At 53.0% G+C, this 25,755-nt stretch overlaps 1 protein-coding gene across 2 annotated transcripts in view; it reads left to right on the plus strand.

Moving 5' to 3' along the window:
• The first annotated feature begins 442 nt into the window (after positions 1 to 442).
• CA10 (carbonic anhydrase 10 (inactive)) overlaps positions 443 to 25,755 on the plus strand; it is a 147,103-nt gene continuing 121,790 nt past the window's right edge. The window contains exons 1-3 of one of the 2 annotated variants that reach the window (XM_078867289.1): positions 443 to 1,297; positions 3,729 to 3,885; positions 20,616 to 20,699. In XM_078867289.1, the coding sequence (XP_078723415.1) occupies positions 3,822 to 3,885; positions 20,616 to 20,699 (148 nt within the window). In that variant the 5' untranslated portion in view covers positions 443 to 1,297; positions 3,729 to 3,821. The remainder of the gene's footprint in view (positions 1,298 to 3,728; positions 3,886 to 20,615; positions 20,700 to 25,755) is intronic. The other variant, XM_078867290.1, reaches the window with a different exon arrangement.

Raw genomic sequence — 25,755 nt, forward strand, 5'->3', positions numbered from 1 at the left:
AAGCAAGTGCGGTCTCCAACTCCGATCGTCCACCCTGCGTCTCTCGCCTCTCCATGAATGTGCTACGCAGGAGGCCCAATGCCCGAAACGTCGCCTGTTATATATTTTTTTTAATTACAAGGCGCCAGTGTCGTCGACGAATGAGCTGAGTTATGTTTTGTTTGAATAATGATTAAGGCGCGGCGCCGGCGTGAAGGCGAACGCAGGAGTGACACTCTCGTCTGCTCAAGGCCCATCGTGTTGTCGCCGGACTCATTCGTTTCTTCGCCGAATTTATTTTTGAGTTGCTGATGATTGATCGTCCGTGCCAAATAAACCCACCCACACAACATAGACAGGCGGAGGCTGGGGGGGGGGGGGCTATGTGGAGGGGGGGGGGTATGGGGGATGCTACGCGGTGGGGGGGCTATAGGGGCGAGACAGACACGCACGCGCACGCACGCGCATTCACGCGCGCGCGAGCACACGCGGGCGCTCCGGCGAGCGGAGCGGAGCGGCGTGGAACTCGGAGCGCGCGAGGTAAAGCGTTGGCGCCGTGCGACCCCGCGTCGGAGTTTTTGGAGTGACCGGACGAAAATTTACGACGGAGAGAGAAGAGAGAGAGAAGGGCCCATTCATAATAAAGGGAACGGCCGAGCGAGGGAAGAACACGGAAAGAAAGAGCGCCGCGCACACGGTGGTCGTGGTCTCCAGCCAACGATCGGCTGCTGCAAGCATCGTGTTAGATTAAAAAATAAATATATAAATGGTGCGTTACAATTACATAGTGTAAATAATATAGTGGTGACACACCTACTATAAATGTAATTCTTGCCCAAGCACTGCACGCTATACATCGCCATCTATACAAAGCAAGCTGTGGAGTTGGGCGACAGACCGCGTGCTAAACGCGTCCGCGTGCGTCTGATGCAAATCTCTTGCACGTCGCGCGCGAGCTCCGCGCATCCAGCGGCAGCAGCGGAGAGCGGCGCGGGTAGCCGGAGCCCTCGGCGCGGGAGGGGTGGGGGGGGGGCGACCTCGAGAGGAACGATTCCAGCGGCGGTGTCGGTGGCGACGCACGGGGCACACGCCCCGCACAGCGCAGCAGCAGCGGCAGGAAGCATGGTGAGCGGATAACGAGTCGCTGCTAGCAGCAGCAGCAGCGGCGGCATTAGCAGCAGCTGCAAGCGGCAAAAGCGCAAGCGGAGAGAATTTCGCATTCTTCGCCTGCAAAAGTGGATCCTCCTCTCTCCAGTTCTTCACCATCGTCGTCATCGTCACCGTCGTCGTCGTCACCACCAGCCGGACGGCCTGCGAGGTGCGCAAAGCGAGGATTGCCTGCAGTCTGTCGCGACTCGTCACGACCGGGCGCCCTGACGGAGCGTCGCGACCCTTGCCCGAGAGAGGAGCGAGTGCTACTGCGCGTGCCCGCGAGTGCGCGCGCGTCCGTGCGTCGCTGTCTGCCCGCCTGCCCGCGTGTGCGTGTGCTTGCGCGTGAGTCTTGTTATCACCGTCGGCGGCCAGAGTCAATCTACTGCTGGATGAATCTCTCCTAATTATTCCTCCTAGCTCCTGCAGCACGACCTGACGTGTACGTTCGCGTGCGCTGCGTCGACTGCGGTGGTATTCGGCCGGCGTATTGCACGCCCGGCGTCGGATATTTTCCGTGTTTGCAGGGATTTGATGCGGACGTTTATGGGGATATTGATTGTTTGTAAATATGCGGCATGTAGAAACAGGATACACGGGGATTACGTCGAGAGAGGGACAGAGAAACGCGCGGATTGGAAAACAAACGCAGGCGAAAGACGTGAGCCAGAACTGCGAAGGAAAGTCAAATTGGGTAGGGCGCGTCGCTAGGAGGGTGGCAAAATGAAGCAGCAGCGGCAGCCGAGGAATGTGAACCGAGGAGATGGAGCGGCGAAATCCGCTCGTGGTGCACGGGTGCTGGGTTCATCCTCACGTTTGGGGGGACGCCTTCATCCAACAGTGGATTGAGAATGGCTATTTATGCTGATGTAAATATGTAAATGCGCATGGAGTGAGCGAATGCGTGTGGTGCACGTTCGTGGCGAGGGTTGATGGATCACGCAAATGCGTGGAACTCCCAAAAGGAACCCAGCAGAGCTTTTAGGTGGCCAGGAGATGGCAGTACAGCAAAGTGCGTTCAACGAATCAATGAATTTGGGTTCAATTAATCTATGCGGAGCCTGGAGCGTTGTCATCCCCTGGGGTGCCGTGGCGTTGGGATTCCCGCGGGCTCGAAGGTTTCCTCCCAGGTGAAGCCAAAAGTCTCAATTCATGGGATCGGCCAAAACGATCCCAATGCAGGACTCTCCTGAAAATCGTCTTGAGGTTTTTTCCTGAATAATCAGAGGACATTATTATCAATGTTGTTATTATTATTCAAAAGTTGTAATGAAACCAAGGGCGCTGTTACGCTGGAGAGTAGAATACTGCGAGAAGCCGAACGCGCCTTCAACCCGATCGTGGCGGTGAGCGATGCCATCAGCCGGTCACGGACTCGTGATTCACTAATTGGCTAAATGTGTTGAACGTGAACTGGCAGAACTCCGAACGCGTGCATTAGCGGCGACTAGCTAACGAGCAACGTCTTTTGATGAGTATCCGCTTTGCAGAGTTTCGCACGACTAATATTAGGTAATTGTATGCGCACTGAGGGGCTCGTAATTAAAACTCACGGATGTGTTTCGTGCGTGCGTTAGTAGAGCATCACTTAATAGGCAGGTGCAGACTTCATTTCATCCGAAACTGTCCCTCCAATAACCCGTCCCCACTCCCCCCCCCACTCCCCCCCCACCTCCCCCCCAATCACCCCCCCATTTCCCCCCATCCCCCCCACCTCCCCCCCAATAACCCCCCCCCATTTCCCCCCCAATCCCCCCCAATCCCTCCCACCTCCCCCCCCCCCACCTCCCTGTCGAGGGGAGGTGGGGGGGGCCTGGAGATATTCCATAATAATTATGAATTATTTGTAATTCACTCGGTTGGCAGTGGTGCACAAAGAACAGACTCGTCACATCCGCCAATTACACTGTGGCCTTGGACATTTAAAAAAACAATATAGGCGACGTTTCGGGCAATGGTCCTCCACATCATATAGAGGCCAGAGAGGTGCAGGCGTTGCTCTATGCTCTCTGAAGAGGGGCCATTGCCTGAAACGTTGCATATAATGCACTGTTTTATTGGCGAACGTGTGGTGTTTTTCTATGATGATAATAATAATGCCCTGACCCAGGCATGCCTTGCTTGGTGAGTCTCGGGGCTGCTTGTCAGGCGCGTGTGCCTGGTTGGGTTGTGTGGCCACTTTTTGCATCAACGAACCCGAACCGGCGGGTGATACTCAACAACCAAAACAACTCCGCACAGATGCACTCAGGAATCCATCGCTGCACTCCCGTCTCCGAGCCACCTCCGCAAGCCAAGCGCGCACTACACCTGCTCGCCCCCCATTCCCGAGGCTGAGTGCCGCATGACGGGCTGCTAATCCGGCTCAGCGGCGCTGCTTTGCTCCAGAGATCGGGCGTCGTGAATGCAGTTTCACTGCGGTCTGCGTTCCACACCGACACGGTTCTCTTTCTCTCGCCCCCTCCTTCTTTCTCTCTCTCTCTCTCTGTCCCTCCTCTCTCTCCTCTCTCTCCTCTCTCTGCCCCCCCCCTCTCTCTCCGCTCTCTCTCTCTGTCCCCCCTCTCTCTCTCCCCTCTCTCTATCTCCTTGCTGTCGTGCAGATAATCGCGCTGGACCTATTAACGGAACGCAGCTAAATCGCGTTCACGGACGGGGACTCTCTCTGGAGTTGATGCACCGCATCGGACGCAAACATGGGATGTTCTCTCGAAGTGCTGCTGCTGCTGCTCCACACGAGCCTGCTGTTGGGCTCTGCAGGTGAGATTTGTTTCCATAGTCCACCTAAGCCGCACGCGCCTGTTGGTACAGCAGGACGTCACCCCACGACTCCGGTTATCCGCGGGAGTTGTTGAGTCCTTCCTCCTCCAATTATCCGCGACTGTTCGCGTCCCCCCACCTTGCGTTGTTGATTTCGGGACGACTTCCCTATCGTGTGCCGATGAGATGGAGTTGGAGCTTCAGAATCGTCCCATTATCTGCCATTTTTCAAAATAGTCGCGTTACCTGCTGATGAAGCCGCGGGTGACAGGTTATGTCGCGTATGCGGCTCTGCTATTTATATTACTTAAGTTTATAATGAAATAATTATAATTAACATTTCAGAAAATTTCCCGTATAGCCTTTAACAGACTGTTGGTGCAAGTGCTGTTAGCGAACATTAATGAAGGCCGGCACGGCACACGATGGGGTGGGTGGCCAACACCACGCCCGGCCGCCTTTGTCTCCCCAGTTCTGATGTTCATACTACCGCATTATGTGTTCGTGTAGGGTGAGTCGACCCAGGGGAGGCCAAGGTCGGGTTCAAATATTCGCCACTAATACTGCTTGTGAGCGGCAATTGAACTCTGGTCGCTGTGTTCGCAGACGCAGCGCGCTAACCACTGCACCACCGCTCCCCGCTAACATGACAATTCACAGGCGTTCTATGTAGGCTGGCTCGGGCATTCCCACCAAATGTTGCGGGTTGCCCATCCTATTAGAACCGAGCACGTGACAATATTAAAATAGGTCATTATGTAACTGTGTACAGCACTGTATATATAGACACACACCCCAATGTCACATTACCCAATGGGTAACTCTCGACAATTATAATTATTATCCATGGCATTAGAACGACCCAAACATCCCGCGTGCGTGCATGCTAGTCGTGTTGATGTGTGTGCACTGTGCGTCGCTGTTAGCGCGGCCAACACCAGTGACAATTATCTGAACCGGTGCCTCGGTGAACTCAGCCTCACATGAGTACCCGGTGCGATGTGTAAGCATCGCCATTGGGGAGACAAAGGCGGTCGGTCATGGAGTAGCCCACCCACCCCCTCGTGTGCCGTGCCGGCCTTCATACGTGCTCGCTAACAGCACTTTCCCCAAACGTCCGTTAGGCCTTTACGGGGGATCTTTGTCTCTATATTTACATACCCGGGGTGAAATCGCTTCATGTGGAGGTGCTGGGTGGATTGTTGCATCCATCGCAGGATCGGGAGAGGTGGCAGCGACTTGAGGAGGCAATGGATTGACCGTTGACCAATCCAGCAGTGAGTTGATCAGGGTGATGTTGATTGGTTAATACGTCATATATATGTGTGTGTCGCTCGGTGATTGATTGCACGGTAATAACATTACAAGAAAAATGCAGCCAGGTGTACATTCATAATTATCATCGCTCCGTGCCAGGCTGCTGTGCAGGAAAATGTTAAATTCATAATAATTCACAGCGCTTTGTTATTCCATCGCCGGTGAAGGAGATCTCTTCCATGCTGCGCAGTCGTGACTATTCTTCACTGAGATGGTCAGAATGGGTTTATGAATTGAGTGTGGGGGGAGGGGGAGGCCTGACTGCTTCAGACATCGCTCGCCACTGATGCTAGCCGTGGCTGCGAATAGCAAATCGGGTCGCGAGGTTCACAGCGCCGTGCTCCAGCCACGTCGCCACCGTTGGCCGTGGACACGATTTGAAACTCGCACCCAAGGGCCCCAACGGTGAATGTGACAATTGTTGCCATCTTCACGTTTTGTACTCCCTGCTGTAATTCGGTGACGGTGGAATTGGCCATAGCCTCCTGTAGCCACGCATTACATATTCGTCAATAACACGCTGGCCTTAAAAGTAAAAATATATGATATATGACGTTTCAGGCAATAGCCGTTCTTTATAGCACATCACAAAACCTCACTTATTATATATATCTGTTTTTATTTCCAGGCCACAGTGGTATTGACGAATGCGTTAATATAAAAATGTTGGTGCTTTTGCGCCATTGCCAATGCAGCAGCAGCATCAGCACCAAATTATATAAACGTACGCCCGGCTCGAATGGGTGCCATGCCATGTGCATTGTGTCCTCGGGAGAGGCTGCAGCACTGAGCGCTGGAGTCGGGGCGAGCGGCCACCACGAACTCGCTCCCCGGCCTCTTGAGCCAGAAGGTGCCGCAAATCCACACGAGCTGTCGATGGGCCATCATCCGCGGCGGAGGCGCGCCCAGAAATACAAACAAACAAATACATAATCACACAAACACCGGGGTTCGAATCATTCCACGATACAATATTTATTGCGCGTAAAAAAAATGTCTTCATTAAGTAACATGACGTATATAAAATGCATTGGGAATGATACGTAATTTATTTAGGATTTGTACGCGTGTGAAAAATCTTAAATGGCTCGTGGCATTTCTAACGGCTGTCCAAAACTGTCGAGTGATAACTCCCCCCCCCCACACACCCCCCCACACACCCCCCACACACCCCCCCACACACCCCCCACACACCCCCCCACACCCCCCCCCACACCCCCCCCACACCCCTCCTCATCCTCCCCCGTCTACCTCCGGCTGGCTACACCTCTGCTCTACCGCACATGCTAATGTCGTATCATGGGGGCATGCGTAGCTGAATTTCAAACAAGTGTCAGATTGCACATCTGGGTACATTTTTTTTAGTGTGGCCCCCTCTCTCCCCTCTCGCCCTCCCTCCCTCACCTACCTGCCTACCTCCCTTCCTCTCCCCCTCCCTCCCTCTTTTTAAAGTGCATTATATTAGCAGAGTCACGTGACGGCATATTTAACGTATTGCCATCTGCACGTGGCGACTGCAAGAGAATAACAACGTTCGTCGCGATATCATCGCCGTGTGAATGGCCGCTGGCCCATTGAGCAGCGAGCGCGGGTCCGTGTCTGCAGCGTGAACGTCTGCAGGTGACGGGGTTATCGGCACGGCTCCGCGTGATACTCGGTGTCGCAATGTCACGAAGCGCCGTGGCAGCCCTCCCCGCGCGTACGCGGCGACGCTCTGCGAGAATGCTGAATCGGGACTCTTTGTTCGGACCGTAGGAGTGGAGCTGTCCCATCGGACGCGTCGGTAATCCACGCATCGTGGGCGCGGCAGCACCCCGTGGCATGTGGGGCAGTGGGGACGCGAGCCGAGCGTTGGCAGCAGCGTTAAGACCGCGCGCGCGTCTGCCGACGGCGGCTGAATTACTAATAGAGCCCAGCAGGGCTCCCCGGAGTTGGGTGGGGGAGCGGAGGGGCTGTTTGTTTGCAATATACAAGTAGCGCGTCACGTTGGGTCCCGCTGTTAGGATTGTAAACGGCCCTCCCCCCCACCCTATCCACGCGAGAAGCGCTCGGAGTGCTGCACGGCGAGCCGGCTGGAACTACAAAACGAGCGATTAGCTCAGAGTCTGTCGGTGCCCGAGGCATTCTCGCCGATCCCTCTGAGAGCCGCGACTCTGAGCGTGGCGGCGACACCTGTAATTGAACTGCAGTGCGAGGGAGAGGGGGTAGGGGGTGAACTTTGGGCCATTTCCTCCGCTGGGGTCCCAGCATTCACAGCCCCACACCTTCCCTGCGTGGCCGCTGTTACATGATAGTGATTACTCGCTTGGGTAATTGTGGGCAAATTGGAGCGGGCGCATTCCACGTACCGCTGATAAATAAATACCCCCACTGCTATGAGAAGAGAGCGTGGGGCCGCCTCGCCGCAACCTGTACAGCTGCCACAACGAGAACACGAACAAACACGTACGTGGAGCGAGCCGCGGTAGTAATCGGCGTATTATAAATCTCTTGACTGCCACGAAGCGAAGCTCTGAATGAACGCGTGCGTTCTCGTAATGCGTGCGTTTGGCGTCGAAGCGGAAACGAATGCGTGGTTCACGCGTGGTTCACGCGTGGTTCACGCGTGATTCACGCGTGGTTCACGCGTGGTTCACGCGTGGTTCACGCGCCACAGCGGAATGAGACACGTGTCGTTCTTCCGTGCCGCTGCTTCCCCACACGCACACACACACACGCACGCACACACGCACACACGCACACACACGCACACACATACACAACAACAACAACAACCGCCATTCGCCACTAAGTGGCGGTGACGTCACAAACACATACACGCACACACACGCACAAACACGCACACGCACGCACACACACGCACAGACACACACACGCCCCTGTGTGGATGTGCGCGCCTCGCCTTGATGTCAGCTCTCGCTCGCTCCGCGTGCGAGTCCCGCTCGCGCCAGTCCCGTGGCTGCCAGGGTGCCCGCACGACTGCTGCTACTGCTGGCAGTGAGCGAGTTGGTGGATTTCAGGCAGGTGGCGGTCGGGCGCAGGTGCTGCCTGTTGGGGGGGGGGGGTTGCCCGGTGTTGGGGTTCGGTGGGGGGGGGGGAGGGGGGGGTGGCTCTGTTGGTGCCCCCCGGCTCGGAGCCAGCCGGAGAGCGCGCGAGCGGCGGCTGCGCTCGCTTTGGGTGTCCACGGCGGCGGTCGCTCAACGCTCGCCGCAGCCGCGGGGGTCGTCACGGAGTCGAGGTGCGGAGGAGCGAGGGGATGGCATTGGTTTTGGCACCGTGCACGGTTGTGCTGCGATCACTTTCCATTTTTTTCTGCCGACTTATTGACTCTCGACTCACTCGTTAATTCACTATTTTATTTCACTTCTCTTTAATAGACTTGCCATTTTCCTGCAAAGGAACTATTTTTTGTTAAACTCCTATTAACAACTCCACACGCAATAAAGATTCAACCTGAATAATGCTATAATTAATCATGCATATAATTAATCATGCATATCGTTTCAGCTCTGTGTGGGGGTGGAAGGGTGGGGGAGTGGAACCGGTGGTTAGCGGGGAGTGATTTCTGCCAATTAGTGCAGATCCAGACGCGTGCAGCAGCCAGCCCTTTATCTTGTACACTTATTAATACCCACCCCCCCTCCTCGCGCCATTGATCAAAACTGCATCTCACAAACGCTGTAGGGGTTTTGTAACGTGCACAGTTCGCGCACGGAGGCGTGGGAGTGAAAATCCACGGGCGAAGCGGCGGGAAGACGGTAAGAACCGGCGCCAGTCATTGCCCAAGCTCTGTGATCCTACACTGTGGTTGTTTGGCCAACCCCTGTGGCCGCCCGCTCATCTCCATAGTGGCCACGCGGCACACTCTTGCTGGGCGCCCCAGTTGCAAGCCCTCATTGATGACCCCACTGGACCCGTGCGCCTACGACTGCGAGATCCTCTGTGCCCAGCGGCACAACAAGCAAGAGGGCACGTTCGGCGTGCGGTGCCACGTGCACCTGGTGCTCTTGCCTCCGCCGCTCAGCCCCTTGCCAAACCTCCAGGGTGCCCCGGGCGGTCGCAGTTTTCTTGCAAATTGGTGAATGTGTCTGCGAGAAAAAACAAAACGAATACAATATAAAAAACCGCATCGATACATCTCTTCCCGTGGGTCGAGTTTTGTCGCTGCCTCCTCCTCCTCCTGCTGCTCCTGCTCGTCCTTCAAATCGAGACTCGTGGCAGATCCTCGCGAAGGCACGCACGCTTCTCCACTGCGGCTCTTTCATCGGTCACGTCTTTTTTTTGCCAACAAAAAAAGTGCATTGTGGTCCGCTTGTCTTCGTTCACCACGAGAAATAACTTTGAACAAACATGGCCGATTAATAGCAGCAGTGATGCAGTGACAGACAACAGTAGACCGGTTTCATTATTATACCGTGCTGATGAGTCCCAACGAGGACGAAACCGGTGCACAGTCGTCTATCACCGTGTCGCTGCTGTTGTCTTTCGCTCACAATTGCTCAATATCATTGTGATGGTGACCCAAGACGAGAGGAGCACAATGCACCTGCAGAACGCAAAGTTGCTGTAAGTTCGCTACTGGACACGTTGCTGTGTCGCTCTTTAAGCTTGTCCTTTTTTCCCGGCCTGCCACGCGTATTGCGTTGTGCTGGTGGGTTTCTCAGCGTCACACAGATGCTGCTCGTCTCCAGATTCCCACGGTGACGTTAACAGAGAAACCCAGAAATGACGGCAGCCGCGCTAACTCCTCACCACCGAATATTTGTGCGGCTGTTCATTCAAGGGAGCTGCTGCGTTGGTCGCATTGCAGCTCGTTGGTTGCAATGGAGGTCGTTGGTTGCTATGGAGGTGGTTGGTTGCAATGGAGGTCGTTGGTTGCAATGGAGGTCGTTGGTTGCAATGCAGCTCGTTGGTTGCAATGGAGGTCGTTGGTTGCAATGGAGGTCGTTGGTTGCTATCGAGGTCGTTGGATGCAATGGAGGTTTTTGGTTGCAATGGAGGTCGTTGGTTGCAATGCAGCTCGTTGGTTGCTATGGAGGTCGTTGGTTGCAATGGAGGTCATTGGTTGCTATGGAGGTCGTTGGTTGCAATGGAGGTCGTTGGTTGCTATGGAAGTCGTTGGTTGCAATGGAGGTCGTTGGTTGCAATGGAGGTCGTTGGTTGCAATGGAGGTCGTTGGTTGCAATGGAGGTCGTTGGTTGCAATGCAGCTCGTTGGATGCAATGGAGGTCGTTGGTTGCAATGGAGGTTTTTGGTTGCAATGGAGGTCGTTGGTTGCAATGGAGGTCGTTGGTTGCAATGGAGGTCGTTGGTTGCAATGGAGGTCGTTGGTTGCAATGGAGGTCGTTGGTTGCAATGGAGGTCGTTGGTTGCAATGCAGCTCGTTGGTTGCAATGGAGGTCGTTGGTTGCAATGGAGGTCGTTGGTTGCAATGGAGGTCGTTGGTTGCAATGCAGCTCGTTGGTTGCAATGGAGGTCGTTGGTTGCTATGGAGGTCGTTGGTTGCAATGGAGGTCGTTGGTTGCAATGGAGGTCGTTGGATGCAATGGAGGTCGTTGGTTGCAATGGAGGTTTTTGGTTGCAATGGAGGTCGTTGGTTGCAATGGAGGTCGTTGGTTGCAATGGAGGTCGTTGGTTGCAATGGAGGTCGTTGGTTGCAATGGAGGTCGTTGGTTGCAATGGAGGTCGTTGGTTGCAATGCAGCTCGTTGGTTGCAATGGAGGTCGTTGGTTGCAATGGAGGTTTTTGGTTGCAATGGAGGTCGTTGGTTGCAATGGAGGTCGTTGGTTGCAATGGAGGTCGTTGGTTGCAATGGAGGTCGTTGGTTGCAATGGAGGTCGTTGGTTGCAATGCAGCTCGTTGGTTGCAATGGAGGTCGTTGGTTGCAATGGAGGTCGTTGGTTGCTATGGAGGTCGTTGGTTGCAATGGAGGTTTTTGGTTGCAATGGAGGTCGTTGGTTGCAATGCAGCTCGTTGGTTGCAATGGAGGTCGTTGGTTGCAATGGAGGTCGTTGGTTGCTATGGAGGTCGTTGGTTGCAATGGAGGTCGTTGGTTGCTATGGAGGTCGTTGGTTGCAATGGAGGTCGTTGGTTGCTATGGAGGTCGTTGGTTGCAATGGAGGTCGTTGGTTGCTATGGAGGTCGTTGGTTGCAATGCAGCTCGTTGGTTGCAATGGAGGTCGTTGGTTGCTATGGAGGTCGTTGGTTGCAATGGAGGTCGTTGGTTGCTATGGAGGTCGTTGGTTGCAATGGAGGTCGTTGGTTGCTATGGAGGTCGTTGGTTGCAATGGAGGTTTTTGGTTGCAATGGAGGTCGTTGGTTGCAATGCAGCTCGTTGGTTGCTATGGAGGTCGTTGGTTGCAATGGAGGTTTTTGGTTGCAATGGAGGTCGTTGGATGCAATGGAGGTGGTTGGTTGCAATGGAGGTCGTTGGTTGCAATGGAGGTGGTTGGTTGCAATGGAGGTCGTTGGATGCAATGGAGGTGGTTGGTTGCAATGGAGGTCGTTGGTTGCAATGGAGGTGGTTGGTTGCAATGGAGGTCGTTGGTTGCAATGGATGTCGTTGGTTGCAATGGAGGTGGTTGGTTGCAATGGAGGTCGTTAGTTGCAATGGAGGTGGTTGGTTGCAATGGAGGTGGTTGGTTGCAATGGAGGTCGTTGGTTGCAATGGAGGTCGTTGGTTGCATTGGAGGTTGTTGGTTGCAATGGAGGTGGTTGGTTGCAATGGAGGTCGTTGGATGCAATGGAGGTGGTTGGTTGCAATGGAGGTGGTTGGTTGCAATGGAGGTGGTTGGTTGCAATGGAGGTGGTTGGTTGCAATGGAGGTCGTTGGTTGCAATGGAGGTGGTTGGTTGCAATGGAGGTGGTTGGTTGCAATGGAGGTCGTTGGTTGCAATGGAGGTGGTTGGTTGCAATGCAGGTGGTTGGTTGCAATGGAGGTGGTTGGTTGCAATGGAGGTCGTTGGTTGCAATGGAGGTCTAACCAGCTCGTTACTGCAGTGCGCCTCCTCTTGTTGCGGCGTCATCTTGGCACAAGGTGTTGAGCCCAGACGTGTCCCTGAGTGGTTGTTGTGTTTGCTGTCGCCCGTCTCGCGCTACGATGATTACTCCCCTACGCTTGCCTCTGTTAGTCTTCTTTCTCGTTAACATTTTTTACGTTAAATTGTCGTTCCAGCGTTCCGCGTGTTGAGATTAGAATTTGCGCGAATGGCTCAATCGAAAAAAGCCCCACATTATTTATAGGCTTTGCAATTAATGCAGACGTCTACAATGTTTCTACAGCGCAGAAAATTAATTATCCACGAAGCAACTTTGTATCCGTGGCACGCCACGGGGAGGGGAGGACTGAAGGATAACATGCGTGGGATGAAGACAAAAGGAATGGCGCGAAGGGAGAAGAGAAAGGGTGGGGAAAGGGTCGGAGAAACGGGAGCGAGGGGTCAGGCGAGGTGAGGGAGGAAGAGGCTGCATCAGGGACTCGACGCTGCTGAACGCAGCAGCGGCCGTTCTCACAGGGGGCGGGTTCAGAGTGGGGGTGGACACACGCCACCCCCACTTTGAGCTACACTCACAATCAGGTGACGCGTTGTCTAGCCCACACGGCCTGGCGAATAACGGAATTGTGGGATTATACATTCTTTCGGGGAGCGGTGGTGCAGTGGTTAACGCAATCCACTGTGAACTCGGCCACGTGACTTCAATCACTAACTCTAAAAAGGGCAGTCAAGAAAATGCATCAACACGCTTGTATCTCTAAAGTAATATAATGTATAACTTAATCAGCTTAAAAACACTTTAAATCAGCGTTGACAACAGTAATTTTAACTCGGAAAGTCATTCCTGGCCACGGCTAGCATCAGTGGCGAATGATATGTGAACTAGTCGTGGAGCTACTGTACCTCTTTAACCAACACACTCTGACCAGATTGGTCAAACAATCCCCAGCGACTAACACTGCATAGGCAACGCCTTCATGCAGCGGTGGATTATCATAGGGCTGTACGTTGTAATGGTATTGTAGCGTTGTGTTCTTCAACGGAGATGCACCATTGAATAACGCGGTGTAATGAAGGTGAACTATGAAAGTTGAGGCTCGCTGTAGGATAGCACCAAACTGCGGAAGCGTGGTTATTAAATTAGTTCTAAAGGGCAGGTCTCGAGCCCATTCCTAATTGACCTTCATTTGCTCATTTTCAAGTGGCGCCTACAAGGTCAAGAGAGCAATTAGCGAGGCTCGACAAAATGTGTCAACTCTCGACTTACCCAAGTCGTCTGCCCGCGCTGGCTGATCCGATTACTCGAGTAGTCGATGACTCTAACTCAGGGTGGAGCACTGCACGCTGGGAGAATGTTGAACGGGGCTGACACGTGACCCCAGCAGCACAACATCAATATAATTGTTGGGGCTGCATGAAAGCAAAAACTGAAATAGATGGGAATGCGACTGGGATGGAATTCGTTAGTGAGCCCAGAGCAGGATACCTGTGGGAAACACCCCAGGTGATGTGACTGACTTGAGTGGTTTACAAGTCTCTTCATGTTGTCAATAACGGTGAACGAATGACGTGAGGATAATCTTGCAATGAGTGGCGTTATCAAATCATCACTCGTATTCCCTGTACGAATACATCGACAGTGCTTGAAAGTCTGCTCGGCAGTGCTTGAAAGTCTGCTCTGCGCCATGGACGAGGAGGCCGGCCCAGTGGGCCGGCCCACTGACCTCTCGCTCTGCTGCTCGTGTGACCATGGGAGACGGGGAGGGGGCAGGTGACTGCTGTCTGGCGGCTCAAACTGATGCCCGACGACCCTGAGGTCGCCGGGTCGATTCCATCTCCCGGAGCGGCAGGAGAATTAATGGCGCAAGCTTCTAAGACCCCCCCCCCCCTCTCCGCCTGTGTCCACCCAGCAGCGGTGGCCACGGGTTCAACCGCGGGCGATCGCGTGGCCAGCTGGAGCTCACAATTTCCCAAGCTTTGCGGTCCTCTATATATTAAGGTGTAATCGGCCACACGATTAACGAATGGGCGTTGAGCTATGCAACGACCGACGTCATCTTTCGTCGGTACAAGGATGCCGCTGTACACGATGCGTGGCACTTGGCAGGCCACACGGCAATGGTGATGTATGCGCAGTTGTGCGGCCTTTTCTGTGGCGAGCGCTTGCACACATGCCGGTCTGAAATACAAATGCAGGCCATTAAGTAGCAACAGGTTATTCATTGGGCTGACTATCAGTTCCGAATTATCCTAGATGCAAAAGTAGCTACACGTGCTACGGGACCCGCACTTTCAAGGGTCCGCACTAAATGCTATCAAGCTATCAACTCCGGTTCAGTGATTCTGCACTTGCTCTATTGCTATAGTGCTATACTGCATTCAACTTTTATGAACGACTGGGTGTTTAAGGTTAGCGATTTGTTGTATAACTGGCTGTATAGCAAATTAATAAATATAATTACTTTCCTATGCAAGTTAAACATTTATGTGTTTTAATATTTTTTTTATTTTTTTCATTTAGGGCCCCTTTATAACATATGCTACAGGCCCCGCACTAGCTTAATCCGGCACTGCTGACTAGGGGTGACGAGGGGTGACTATGGGTGACTATGGGTGACTATGGATGACTATGGGTGACTAGGGGTGACTAGGGATGACTAGGGCTTACCGACCGCCAGATTCATTGTAATTCCTCGCGTTTCTCTCCTCCCTAGCCACTGTGCCCTACACTCGCTTCTGCCCCCCCCACCCCATAACGATCCCCTACCTTGATCCCTCCCCTCCATTGTACTTCGCCTACATCAACAACACAATAGACTTTAACCTGTAAGTTTTGAACGTTACAATATATATAAGTGCTTAAGTACGCCACCGTCTCTTCTACCGTTTCGATTTTATTATCTTGAGACTCATTGCCCATAATTAGTATGGATGTTTTAGAGTATTTTAGTATTTTGGAGTATTTAATGACGTACAGAATTGCATTATCGCATATCTCAGAGAATGTTTAAAGAATATATATTGACCTATTTCCCTTGCTTTAGTAGCCTCGTCCACTACCACATTACCACTATCGACGTTTTACCAGCAACACATTTACTAATTAAAATACCATAACGCTTAGGCTACAGGTCCTGACTTGTGATGGACCGTTGCCCAATACATCGCTTCTTGTCAATTTTTTTAAAAGAAATATTCATCACATGATTTTCCATTCAAGGCGATTTTTATGATGAACGTTTTTTGTTGTTTTCTTACTCGTGCTGCTGCTGCACTACTGGCAGGCTAGCATCGCCAAATAGTTTGTAAATGTATTTGTCCATGGCAGGAATTCGGGACACGGGCCATCATAGCCCGGTGTGGGGGGGCGGCATGTGGGGGGGGGGGGGGATCTGAGGGGGGGTCAGGACGGCCGATTTCCTGCTGCCCCACGTGAGTCCTCTATTCAACTGCTTCCGTGTCCCATTGGCGCTCAGGACTTGTGTTGTCTACGCGCGTGAGGCGCCATATCACGTCATGCATTGCTGGGATGTAGTGTTTATATATTATAACACTTGTTAACCCAGAAAAAGGTTCGCCGAGTCTCAAGACTCTTTTTCAGGAGGGTCCTGCCAAGTTTTTGCGGTAGGCGGTGGGGGGAAAAGATCACCCAATTGAGTAATTTTCTCACGTGCGGCAAGCTTGGATCCATGTCGCCGGCACACAGTGGTCCGACTCTTCCACGGGTGCCCTCGCGTGCACTGTGAAACAGACGGCGCGTGCTATTTTGTGGTGCAATGCGCGTGCAGTGTTAGCCAGGGCGGCCTTCTGGAATCGAACCGCGAAGCTCCGCGAAACGCCACGGGCACGGCCCACGCTGGGCCGCGCCACCGCCCCGTAATGACGGTGATGGTGTAGATGGTGATGTAGGTGATAAAAATAATAATAGCGATGATGTCGATGATGGTGATATAGATTATGGTGATGTAGATGATGGTAGTGGTGATGATGATGTAGATCAGTGGTTCTTAACCTTTCCTGCAGCCATGCACCCCTTTGGTTCTCAATCGTAAAAAATGTAATAATATTAATAACTACAGAGGGTTTGATGAAACAAAGTAGGTTTACTTACGTGTCCGTGCTTCATTTGTGTTTCGATGATGTGCCTTGTCAGAAGAAATCTGGCCGTGTCTCGCATCCCCAGAAAGGGCATCTCGCATCCACAGGGGGTGCGTGCACCCCAGGTTTTGAACCACTGATGTAGATGATGATGATGTAGATGATGGGGATGATGATGTAGATGATGGTGATGGTGATGTAGATGATGGTGATGATGTAGATGATGGGGATGATAATGTAGATGATGGTGATGATGATGTAGATGATGTAGATAATGGTGATGATGATGATGATGTAGATGATGGTGATGATGTGGATGATGGTGATGATGTAGATGATGGTGATGATGTAGATGATGGTGATGATGATGTAGAGGATGGTGATGATAATGTAGATGATGGTGATGATAATGTAGATTGGTTCCTGGCTGGGGCGGTCCCCCTAGGCCTGGTTAAGGGTTCAAGGGTCATCTTCACGGGGTCACGACTCCGAGTGAAAACCGCACGGGATCTGAATCTCCCCACCCCTCTTTCCACGTCCCTTGCCAGGAGTCAACAAATGATCACAAACCAGGGTCACCTGCTAATCCTCCTTCGTCTTATACACGTGTCCCATCTCCTCTGCACTGCTGGCTGTTTAATTTGCTCCACAACAACAGCGACGCCATCGCCACTAAGTGGCGGTGACGTCGCCACGGCGCCAGTGCCAGGCTAGGTGCACTTTGAGGCCACCACGTGATGTGTCGAAGGTTCGCCGACAGGAGGTCACGGGACAGACCCAGCAGGTGCCATGGGTTGGCTGACTGAGATAACTGGCAGATGCACCAGTTGTGCCCCCTACTGTGCCAACTTGCCGCATGTCATAATTATCCGTTGCTCCTCTGCCCTCCGTTGTTGTTGGAGGACGACTGCCTCCAACTGCTCAGGAGCGTTTTTTTCACGAGCCTCCTCCATTTGCGAGTGTAACACCGGCTCGTGATTTCCATATCGATCGAGTTCTTATCCCGCGTGCTTCGACGTGCACGCATCATCAGCGCGAGAATCGGTTTAATATTCTACTCGGGGGAACTTCCCGCGGTGCCAGGTGGATCGTGGCGGAGTGCCGCGGGCACAGCGGCGCACCCAGTGACATGCGCGCGGTGAACAATCCACTAATTAATGGATTGACAACGTGCGGAACAAAAAAGAAGGAATCCTGTTAACTGGAAACGATAACCAAGGCAACACCGCTCATCCCCTCCCCCTCTCTAGTCCAGTATCCCACGGGGCATCCGCAGTGGTCGAGATCATGGGGGGGAGGGGAGCTTTGAGCTAAGCCTTCTCATCAGCAGTCCCTGCTTAGTCTCCTCCTCCACTAGCCCCTGGAACGTATTGCCATCATCATCAGCAGCTGCTATGATCAATCTACTGCTTGATGGACTCTCCATGCCGCCGCCATCTCACGCGAAGCCGCTATGCAGGCCCGTGGCAGATCGCGAGGGTGCCGCTGTGAGCCGCCACCACGAGCGCCCGGCTCCGCGCGTCACCTTGCCGAGGGCGCCAAGAACAAAGGCGCTTTGATTCCGTAGCCCTCTTAACAAAACTCCGCGTCCAAAGCGCAGGGCGTGCAGACGCACACGGGGCGGAGTGCGCGGTCGCCTACACAACAGCCCCAGGCCGTTGGGGCGACTGATGTGAGCATGAGCCCGTCCAGGCCGGCACGGCGCACCGGGTTGAGACCCGGGAGGAGTCTCCACTCGAGCAGAGCGCGGACGAGGCAGGAGGTGTTGAGAATGTACCAGGAATCTAGCCAATCGGGCATTTCGTTGTGCGCTATGAAGAAGGGCCGGTGCCCGAAACGTCACGGAAAAATGTTTCCTTCAAAGGCCACAGTGTTATCGACAAGCGTGTTGTTGTTGTTGTTGCTGCTGGGTGCACCTCACTGCCACCGCAGCTGCATCACCAAATAGTTTAGAAATATACTTTGTCACGGCGGGGTTTTCTGCGTGGCTCACCTGGCAGTGTGCACCATACTTCATGCCCCTGCACTGACCGGGGAGAGCCCCCTCGGCGTCGGCCCCGCGGGGAAGGAGAAAGAGTCCCGCGTGGGGAGCTCGGGGCACGCGCGCCCTCCCGCAGCGCGCGCGGTTGCCAGCGGCGGCTGCTACGCAAGCAGCCGTCCTCAGGCGAAGAAGCGGCGGCTGCTGCCGACGAAGCGGCGGCTGCTGCCGACTCGCGGCTCGAGGGTTCTGTCCGACAGGAGGTGGTGCTCACCCCTCCCCCGCCCCTAAGGCTGCCCCCGCATGAGTCGCACGAGTCCCACGATTTGAAACAAAAAAGAAACCCGCCACGTGCGGCAGGGGCGCTGGGCCCGCTCGCCGCACACCGCCACGCGGGCGGCGCTGCTCGCGGGGCGCCGCGTCACGCGGCACGCGCGCAAGGCACGGGCGCGCCCCCCCCCCCCCCCGGGCGCAAGGCACGGGCGCGCCCCCCCCCCCCCCCCCGGGCGCACGGCACGGGCGCGCCCCCCCCCCCCGCAAGGCACGGGCGCGCGCTCGACCTCCCCCCCCCTCCAGGAACGCACGCCGACTGCCCAGCGCGTGCCCTCCGCGGCGCGAGGGTGATAACGATGAAAATGACAAGGGCATTAAATAGTGATGTACAATGTGAATTACACACCACGCAAAGTATTCCGTCAATACTTCAGTTAATGGGCCTTCAGCAGCGATCGCACAATGCCGCCTTGTCCGGCCTGCTGTCGGGACTCTCTCCCAAGTTCGCATCGGTGAAATTCCTTTTCTGCTCACGGTTGGGGAAGAGACGTGGAGGGAGGGGGGTTGTGTGGAGCGGGCGACTTGCCAATGCAATGAGTTGGCTGCGATCCAGTGCCATGGTCTGCAGCGGGCACATTATTGCCGGTCACACGCAGACCTGCAGGAGAAGCGAGTGACTCCGCCGCGTCTCAATTAAGCTTGATCTTCGCGTTGGGGGAATTGTTTTAGATTGCATTTCGCGTTGCGGGAAATTGGCTGGGGGACAGGCGGGGGGGGGATTGCTGAGCTTGGCATTACCACCGGCCCTGTCACTGCGATGTTGAGGAACCACTAAGTGTATGTACTTTGCTTCATAAGCGTCCACATAAAATGCACCGCTGTGCATTGTACGCAGTCAAGCGTGTGTGCCGCTGCTGCTGCTGAATGTGTACTATGTGTGTGTGTTGACTAAATAGCTGCAAGCACGTGTGTATTTGGCAGCAAACAGACTGCATATTTAACTTCGCTAACTTGTGTCGCCTTGCTTTTAAATGGGGAAACTGTGTGGGTGCATATGAATCGTGACTTCATATCGGATCGCGTCGTCAGCGTGTAAGCCGACTCGGCGGCGATGACGTTGTTTGTAAGCTGCTCGTCAATCTCAAAGCTGTCCCCTGCGAAATTGAGACACGAAACAAATGAATTGAGAAGCCAACTACAGTGCAATGGTTGCGGGCACGCACGCACGTGTGTGTGTGTGGTGTGCGTGGTGTGTGTGTGTGGTGTGTGTGTGGTGTATGTGATGTGTGTGGGGTGTGTGTGTGGTGTGTGTGTGGGTGTGTGGTGTATGTGATGTGTGTGTGGTGTGCATGTGGTGTGTGTGTGGTGTGTGTGTGGTGTGTGTGTGGTGTATGTGGTGTGTGTGTGGTGTGCGTGTGGTGCGTGTGTGGTGCATGTGGTGTGTGTGTGGTGTGTGTGTGGTGTGTGTGTGGTGTATGTGGTGTGTGTGTGGTGTGCGTGTGGTGCGTGTGTGGTGTATGTGGTGTGTGTGTGGTGTGTGTGTGGTGTGCGTGTGGTGTGTGTGTGTGCGATGAACGCAACGCCCCGCTACCGCGGGCTGCTAAGGTGAACGTGGATGTGGAACAGAAGCAGGCGTCCTCACCTGTTGATTCCTGCGTCGATAAAGGTGCCTCATTAAAAAAAAACAGGGAGAGACAGAATAGCCATCCTTTAATTGGTTGTCTCGACATTTTGCCGACAAGTACTTGAACTCCAGCAGGGCAGCAGCAGGGCAGCAACAGGGCAAAGGGCAGCAGCAGCGGGGCAGCAGCGGGGCACGCCCCCGCGATGGAGCAGACTCGCGGTGTGTAACGCACAGACGACCTCGGCGCTGGCAAAACAAAACCCGCTGATCCCCTCGCCCCACGCTGCCAAGAGCCAGAGCGGAGGAGCGCGTGGCAGGGCGAGGCCGCGAGGGCGCTGGGCTCGAGTGAAAGGTCTCACCCCCCCCCTCACCCCCTCCTCACCGCACCCCCTCCTCACCGCACCCCCCCCCCCTCTCCGTGGTTGTGTCGTGTGCCCGCCCACAGGCGCCGCAGCTCAGTACAGCTCCCAGAGGATACAAGACGACTGGTGGACCTACAAGGAGATCCCGAATGGCAACTTCGTTCCAGGTGCGTGCGCGTGGCTGTCGTGTAAACAATGTCGTGTGGCCAGGTAACTCGCACGGACACCTTGAACCACTGGACTCCTGCATGTCGACATGTGTAAAGGTGCAGCCCTGCAATTGCTTGCTCACTCACGCCACTGCGAAGGGAAGGGTTCTCACTACAGGAGGCTCATAGAGGGCCTCAACAAGTGGGTGCTTTGGCCTACTCTTCCACGCCGGCCACACGTGACCTGCCGATGTACTAACTGGTACCCATTTAACTGTCCTATGCTTTGCACTCCTATCGTGGTTTTTGTAAGGTTTGTTGTTTGAACGTTCTGACCAACCCCTCCTGGACATCTGTGAAAAAAGAGCTTTACAGCCCATCGGATTTCTCTATTATAAAGAAATATTCTGATCATGAGTCAGTATTTGTTTATGCGGGAGGAATCCGATGAGCTATGAAGCTCTTTTTCACAAATTTCCAGAGGACATTTAGACTGATGGGCGAACAGCGACGGGGGTGGAGGGGAGTGTGGCGGGGTGCGGGACGTGATTTGCTTCAACTTCTGCGCTGTGACATGGAATCGAACCGGCGACCTTTAAGTGTACAAGCCCGGTGTGCTTGACCCATCACAGCACGGCAGCATTCGGCGTTTTAAATCGGTAGTCCTACCATTGGTTTGCAGCAGGTGATGTGGATTGTGAAATATTCATGTTGGAGAGCTGGGTCCAGAACGACCTGTACAGCGCTAGGGATGTGGTCAGCTGAGACTTTGTCAGAACTCCAATTCCATGAGGGCGGTGAATCGAGACGGTGATACGTCGTCAAGTTACGACTTTTTAATCACCTATTCTTTTTCAACCGATATTTAACAACATATGCCATAATTATAACACGAATATTTACAATACCATTATTCCTCATAAAAAAACCCACACAAATACAGATGGGGCATTTTAAGTCTTTATCTGAGAAGCTGCGAAGGCCATTCTGGGAAGTCGCTCAGCGGGTTGATGATGCTATTGGCCGGTGTGAGGAGCTATACACGTCTAATTATTTTAAGTTTTATGGGTGATATCGTGTAAATATAAATGTGTCGTTCACCCACCACCAACCGAAACGGCCAATCAGATAGGTTTGTCACGTAATCAAAACGTACCAATTGGTGACTACTTCAGCACACCGGTGTGTTGGAGAGTAAACCCACAACATTTACATTCCGAGCACGACGCTTCACTGGTGATTACAACCAGCTTCATCAGGCGATTTTAATAAGATTGGTCGGTAAAGCGGACGGGTTCGCCACCACCACCACCACCACGTGTGCTTCTGCAGGTTTGGTGATTTTAATAAGATTGGTCGCTAAAGCCGACGTGTCCACCGCCACCACCACCACGTGTGCTTCTGCAGGTTTGGTGATTTCCGAACTTCTCAGTCTTGTTCACGGGTTCCTTTTACGGGACTTGACGCCCAGCCTGATGTACATGCGGTCATTATTTTGAGATTATATTTTTTACAAACTTAGGGGTGGTCAGGACAACGTGTAGGTCAATTGCCAAAAAGTAAAGCATTCTGCTGATAATTCATAACATAACTTAATGATGAAATAAATAAAAACAATAATAGTTACAATAACATCAAGAACGAATATAATGAACATTAAAAGCATAAATACATTGACCTCAGCCACATACCTGGCCATGTTGCATGGGGTTGTGTTTGTGGCAGCTGATTGGCGGTGGGGGTGGTGACGTCATCCTTAGCAATGACTGCCACGCCCACAGCGTTGCTATCTCGCGGTGGCAGTTATTTATTTATTTTGCACATTTTTCCGCGGAATTGCAGAGCCTTGTAAGAGCATTTGCTGCTCTCAGGCCCTCAGAGGTCACGTTTGTGCAGCCGCTGCGATTTCCATTTTTGCATTTTAATCTCGATTTATTTTTCATAAAAAAAGATCCCTGCTTGAAAGCGACGTCTGGCACTTTCATTTTGTCTCGGATTGGTGAAGAACACCAACGACTGTTAAGTAGTGGTGGCAGAGCCGCCTCACGCATTCGCAGGGTGATGAAAGCAGCGACTATAAAACATCTTCTGCAGGCTTAAAATATCTTATATTCAACACGTTCAGTGTAGAAACTAAAAATATGACAATGTGGTGGCGGCTGGGTAAAAGCTAAGTGCAGTTTTCAAATTCATATTGCATATTCCTCATGCCTTTTTAACGAAATTGTCCTCAATTTTAAATTTTCATTTAAAAAATTTGTAGTCAAATACTTTTAGGTCTGGCATCAAACCTAAAATGAGGCATTGTTCAAAAACATTACTGTGAGCATGCGAACATGTCACAGTGTGTGTGTATATATATATAAAATGCAGCTTTGATCAGAGAGCATCGTATGAAAAAAAGTATTAAAGAACTGATATAAAAACTGACGACCGACTGAATATCCACCGTGTTGTCACCACCGTGCCACTTGCACGATGGATGTCGAAGCAGCCGTGTCCGGAGTCGCGTGGCTGCGCTGTGGTTGATCGCCACCGCACGGTGAAGCTGCCTGGCAGCCTCAGTCACATTGCCGGCCACGGCTGACAGCGCTGGCGAGCGACGGGAAATGTCCCCGACTGCGCGGGGCGCACCGCTAACGAACGGGGGGGCGGGGGGGCCGGGGGGGGGGGGTCACCTTCCCAATTTTTCGTTTGCCGCGTCGCTTCTCTCGCCGCTCACAACGGACGACGACGACGACGCTCCTCCTCCTCCGTTACTGCGCACGCCACGTGGCGCTCGTCTGCTGGTGCGTTGGGGAGGGGGCGGGTGAGCCCCGAGGCAAGTCCGGCTCGCGTTAACTCGGCGGCCCTAGTTAATTTGCAGGGTTTTTTTCTCATTCTTGTTGTCGTTGCTGCTGCCGTTGCTGCTTAGCTTTGGTTTAATTTTATACGAGTGGGAATTATTTATACCGATTTTAAACCCAACAGCCTCCCGGGAGGCTGTGCAGAAGAGTGGAGCATGAACATGGCAGGGGGAAATGAGCTGTACACACACACACACTCTCTTTAGAAGAATGTGTACACTCACACACTCTCTGTAGACGACAGACACAGGAGAAGAAGGAGGAAGGCCAAACGCCTCGAGGGGCAGGGAGTTGACAGCAGGAATGGGCAGGCGAAGAGAGTTCCAGATGACCTCCGACTGAATGAAGAGGAAGGATGACCTCCGACTGAATGAAGCTTGAATATAGTCTTTGACATCCAGCCGTGGTGGCTGGAGTGGAGAGTGCGTGCAGGAGAGAGTAGAGAGTCTTGGGAGAGATGAGTGGCGCGTGTGCCAGTCCGTGGAGGATCTTGAACACGGTTGAAGGCAGTTTTGAAGTTGATCCGGGATTGGATTGGGAGCCAGGGGTCACATTCGGGGCAGCAGCTGAGACGTCGTTAATTTAAATTAGCTGGAGTTTGTAGACGAGGGTTTTGTGGAGTTTATAGATGAGAGAGTTCCATGATTTAACCGGGGCATTAGATAAACGCATTGACATGCACGAAGGGGCCTTACTGCTTGTGCGACCTGAGCGATGAAGGCGTGGACGCGTGCCGCAGCAGCCGCAGCAGCAGCTGGGGAAGGTCAATGCCAGATACGAGAGACGTTGTTCAGGAGCAGGCACGAGGTCCTGCAGATTGAATATACGGGGGGGGGGGGGGATGGAGGGATCAGTGTCAGCTCTGAGGCGTCGCAACACCTATTACCAGTGCGGTGCCAGGGTGTCGGGCACGCACGCTCAAACACTGCTGTGCGTCGCCATTTGCCACCGAGGGGTGGGTCACCTTGCGTTCTTGAAAAAAAGAAAATCTTTGTATCCGGACAAAGTGCGAAGCAATCCAAGATGAGACCACGTCAAGTGAGGATGTGAGCGTGGTCCGTGAGGATGTGAGCGTGGGACGTGAGCGTGGGACGTGAGGATGAGCTCATGCAGTCCATGGCGACGCAGATGCTGGCGAAGGAATAATCGCCGACATGAACACTTTTGCCGGAAGGGAGAGAGATCTATTCATTAGAGCAAGGGATCCGAGCATCATAATAATACTCTTTATTTATAGACCGCCTTTCATATCACACGGTTCAAGGCACTTCACACAAGTGAAGATAAAACAAAACATTTACGAAGACAAATGTTCTAAAAACACTCACGAAATAATAAAATACATAAAGTGCGATTTTTTTTTTTTACAAAACAATAAAACTGTGAGATGCCAGAATAAAATAAGACGGCTAAATTATATAAATAGGCCTCAAGCCTTTGTTTAACTGGAGCGACTACAAACTCGTGGACACGCGCAGGGAGCGAGGGAGGAGTGAGTGGTCTGTGGACTCGAACATAGCTGGAGACCACGAGACACCACGTGACACCACGTGAGACTACTATAGACCACGTGAGACCACGTGAGACTACTATAGACCACATGAGACCACGATGTATTACTAGAGACTACAAGGGCCAGGTGTGGGGAGAGGGAGGAGGAGGAGGTCATCATTTGCCACCCGTAGTTTGGGGCCAGCGCGTCACAGAAAGTCACATTGCGTCTGATATTAAACCTCGTCTGTCTCATCCTGTTCAGTGTAGTTTGGATTTCTCTAATATCTGTTCCGATTTTGTAAAACGCTCAGAAGATTTTCCCGTCACTTTTTTGGTGTTTCGTGCAGAACTATACCACTCTGATTTTGCGTTTTGCCGAAGTAAATGTATCTTTCAACATTGTCGATCGAGAGGCGTTGAAATGAGAACTGTTGATTGATTGTCACTCGCAAATGCGCTGCGCTACGAACCCGGTGAGCCGAGTTTGATTCCTGGCGACGGCTAAGACCAGCGAGCAGTGATTCGTAGCCTGGTCCTGGGTTGTCCCGTCCTTAAACCCGCACTGACCAGCGTGGTGAAGTATGGTCAAACAACCCCCACGATGACACGGTGTGGGTAGACCTTCATCCAGCAGTAGATTGACAATGAATTGCGATTTTCACTGAGATTCCGGCAGTGGCTGTGGATCGCGTGAGCAAACCAATCAAACCACTCGGGGAGCCAAACAACTTAGA

This window comes from Lampetra fluviatilis, chromosome 23 (assembly GCF_964198595.1).
Source record: "Lampetra fluviatilis chromosome 23, kcLamFluv1.1, whole genome shotgun sequence".
NCBI classification, from domain to species: domain Eukaryota; kingdom Metazoa; phylum Chordata; class Hyperoartia; order Petromyzontiformes; family Petromyzontidae; genus Lampetra; species Lampetra fluviatilis.